At 41.1% G+C, this 3,457-nt stretch overlaps 1 protein-coding gene across 4 annotated transcripts in view; it reads right to left on the reverse strand.

The window, feature by feature from the left end:
- The window catches only part of LOC112163200 (lysosome membrane protein 2), a 21,956-nt gene that overhangs the window by 12,380 nt on the left and 6,119 nt on the right, over positions 1 to 3,457 (reverse strand). For all 4 annotated transcript variants that reach the window (XM_024299471.2, XM_024299469.2, XM_024299468.2 and 1 more), the window contains exons 2-4: positions 1,022 to 1,179; positions 508 to 655; positions 159 to 347 (exon numbers count right to left, since the gene is read on the reverse strand). In XM_024299471.2, coding sequence (XP_024155239.1) covers positions 159 to 347; positions 508 to 655; positions 1,022 to 1,179 — 495 coding nt within the window. The remainder of the gene's footprint in view (positions 1 to 158; positions 348 to 507; positions 656 to 1,021; positions 1,180 to 3,457) is intronic.

The raw sequence follows: 3,457 nt of genomic DNA on the forward strand, positions 1-3,457 counted from the left end.
GTAATTCTGCTCTCCGGTGTGGTAAATAAATTCCCCACTATCACTGCCATTTTTCTGATTGATTCAAAAAAGAAGTGAATTGTAGTTTAGAAGTTAATAAATACAGTCAAAACCTTCTGGGAAAGTAAAAGTGTCAAGCTCTTATATTCAGTACTTGCCTTGTACATGAGGCCGAACTCCTTATCCAAACCAGGACTGTAGGATGCAGCCTTTTCTAGCACAGCATCTTCATAGCCCCAAAGCAATTCATGAACTGTGCGAGAGGTAAAGACACCACCTCCAAGATTTTTCATAAACATGGAAACTATAGTCCTATACCAGCTGCCCTTCATCTTTTCCATTACAGCCTGAACACAAATTGGAAGAGATAGGACTTGAAAAACAATGTACAGTAAGTGAGCATCCCCGAGAGGACAAACATTTAACAAAGTGCAGAAAGAATCTAGAACCCTCTTCCCAACAACTCATTTGGATTTTTCCTTTTTTAATATGTAGTTCACAACTCACCCAAGAAGGAATGTTAACAGTGGTGATGCTATCCACTGTTGGGTCACCCACTGATTTCTCTCTCAGGAACACAAATTTCTTTATGGTGTATGCAGACACCATTGTGCCATTTTCCACCATGGTCACATTGTCTTTATATCTGTATTCCCTGTAAAAATCCATTGAGAAGTGTTTTATTCACTGGAAGAACCAAAATCAGACTTAAATTCTAAACACGTCATTTTTAAAAAAAAGATAAAAAATACTGAGCATGATTTCTGAGGGCCCAAAGCATTTCTTGGATTAACAAACGCTTTCCACAGATAATCTAGTGGACCACATACTGATTTATAGAAGTACAACTTAAAAAAACCAAACATAGACTTATGTGTGTACATATTCCAAGAAGAGTATCATGGCTACTCTAACAAAAGTTTAATAAATATGAGTTAAGTTAAAATATACCCTAGATTGGTTTGCAGACAAGAAATAGGCGCTCCACAAATCATAGTGGTAACCGGTAGTTGTGTCTCACCTGTATGTGTAGGGTCCGATCTGTGTGACTTCTGGTTTGGCACCAGTGAGGCAATCTTCAGCATTGGTCAAATTAAAGAAGAAGAACTCCATAAAAACAGGGGGAGGAGGATTTTTCCATGACTCAAACACACGGCTGCCCTCCACTAACACAATCTCCTGTTGATTAAACAAAAAAAACAAAAACAATTATTAGATTAGATTAATGATTATGATAGATTATTTGCACAAAAAAATTAATTGCATGACAGCACTATGTTAAATACAAGTGTGCATGAATAAACTGAACGATGTGTTCTAATGACCATTATTTTCTTCTCAAGTTTTGTTTCGATTGTTAACTCGGGATTCAATCCGCCAGCTAACTGAGTTATCACATTAAACCAAGCTGTGATGAACACACACCCTACTCTTTGTACGCAAAGACAAGTTCCTAACACATATTTGCTGATCATCTTGACCTTTGGGCCTCTGAAGGTGGGATGAACGTCCCTGGGGTTCTAATTAGACGATCATTTTTCTTCAGTCAAGCCCAGCTGTTCTGTGTCACAGTTGTAACAGAAAAAAAATAACACAAAAATAGAAGTGGACTGCAGTTGGTCATTGTAAATCAGGAAGTTTGCAGCTGTCCCTCAGCTGTGATTTCTGCATTTAAGTGTCAAAGTGTCCTTGGGCAAAAAATGGAATCCTTAATCACAGTTGAGGGGAATTACTTGCCTTGCGTGTAAATGTGTGAGCACTTGTGTGATCAAAACCATATACTTTTTGAATTACTGCCAGTAGTAGTTGATACCTTTATGGGACTAGATGGTGATAGGACTTTAAACCAGCCTCACTGACACACTGAAGCCACTTCCTGTTTGATCTTAAATCAAAACATACTACATGTGGATTCCCTTCTCCTTAACCAACACTTTGTCTTTCTTTAAATTTAAAAATGCTGCAACCATCAGTGGATTATGAGTTTAGTAAGTCAGCCAACACAGATTAGGTGAAACAATCTCCTCAAATGTTGTTCTCTAGAGGATAACCTTCTATTAATACAAACATGACGCAGTCAACCATATGGTTTCTGTTTGACAAGTTTCAACCCAGTTCTTGCACTATGTCAATAACCAACCATCAGAGTGAGAAAGCACAGCATCAAATCATTGTTTACCCACACAGCAAGCAGTCCTCACAGAATTTGCAGACTTGCAACTTCCCTATTGCGATAAACATCACGGTCAACATCATGGTCGACTTTAGTTGAAAGTATACACAAGCATGACAGGTGGAAAGAAAAAAAAAAGATGTTTGGCAGCAATGAGATGTCACCAGCTTAGCAAATCAGGCAGTGTTAATGGAGGAGGCAGCTCTACCCTACAAGAGTTAGCCCCCACCAGTGGGCCTCGCAAAAACACTGCTTTGGAAAGAGTCGAAGCACCCTCGCGCAGGAGGGATTCGGAGGTGTCCACCGAGCCTCATGTCTCCCCAGATGCCAATCTTATGGGATGTAATGACATCTGTGGGAAACAAGTCCGATCCACAAAGACTCCACCCAACTTCCAACCGGGTGTAAAGGATCTATTGTTAATGCTTTGGGCTACACACCCCAGGATAGCCTTGGTGTTTTTAGTCCACGCCCTACCTGCTCAGAGGCTCTATGACTGCATGAGGAGGACCTACACATTTTTATGAGGGGAGTCGAAAGGATACAAGAAATTTGAGTGTTCAATACCCTAAAATCACATTTGTGTTTGTTGCATATGTACAAAAACATAAATGAAGAGACATGAGCTAAAGCAGTCCTAAAGCCCTCAAACATAGCTGCCCCAAAATCGTGCATACATCTAGAAAATTCCACTCTTGTGATTTGAGTAAAAACAACTCGGGGAATAAAAACATCTTGAAAGGGTGTCGGTGAGGGAGGGGTACTGCTGTCTGAGCATCAGACAAGAGCATTGGCTGGGCGCATGAATGGCATGAGGGGAGACCCTCGCAATGCTCCATTATCGGGGGTTGCCCCTGACAACCAGCAGCCCGAGAGCCTCCGACTGACCATGTGACACACAGTGCTGGATCCCCACTGGTAGTGCAGTACGGCGACCTTAATGATCTCAGCCACATTCCTTATGTTCAAGATTTATGAGGCCCTGGAGGTGCAGCACTGACAACTACACAGTTTGATACCCTATGCATTATAATAAGAATCGCTTGATTCTTTTTTTTTTATCCACGGTGGGAAGTAGGAAACTTTGATGACGCATTGTCATGAAAGTAACAGCAACTCTTTGTGAAGAAGAACATGTAAAGTGTCGTTACTTGGGGGAAGCAAAGACCCCCTCCTCCTGTAGGGGTCTTTTTTACTGGCGTTCAGAGACAAAGGTTTCGGCGAGTAGCCAAGGACAATAAATCTGTCACTTTACATTGAGGAAGAAAGAGCCTAGTCCTCCGG

The sequence above is a fragment of the Oryzias melastigma genome, linkage group LG12 (assembly GCF_002922805.2).
Source record: "Oryzias melastigma strain HK-1 linkage group LG12, ASM292280v2, whole genome shotgun sequence".
NCBI classification, from domain to species: Eukaryota; Metazoa; Chordata; class Actinopteri; order Beloniformes; family Adrianichthyidae; genus Oryzias; species Oryzias melastigma.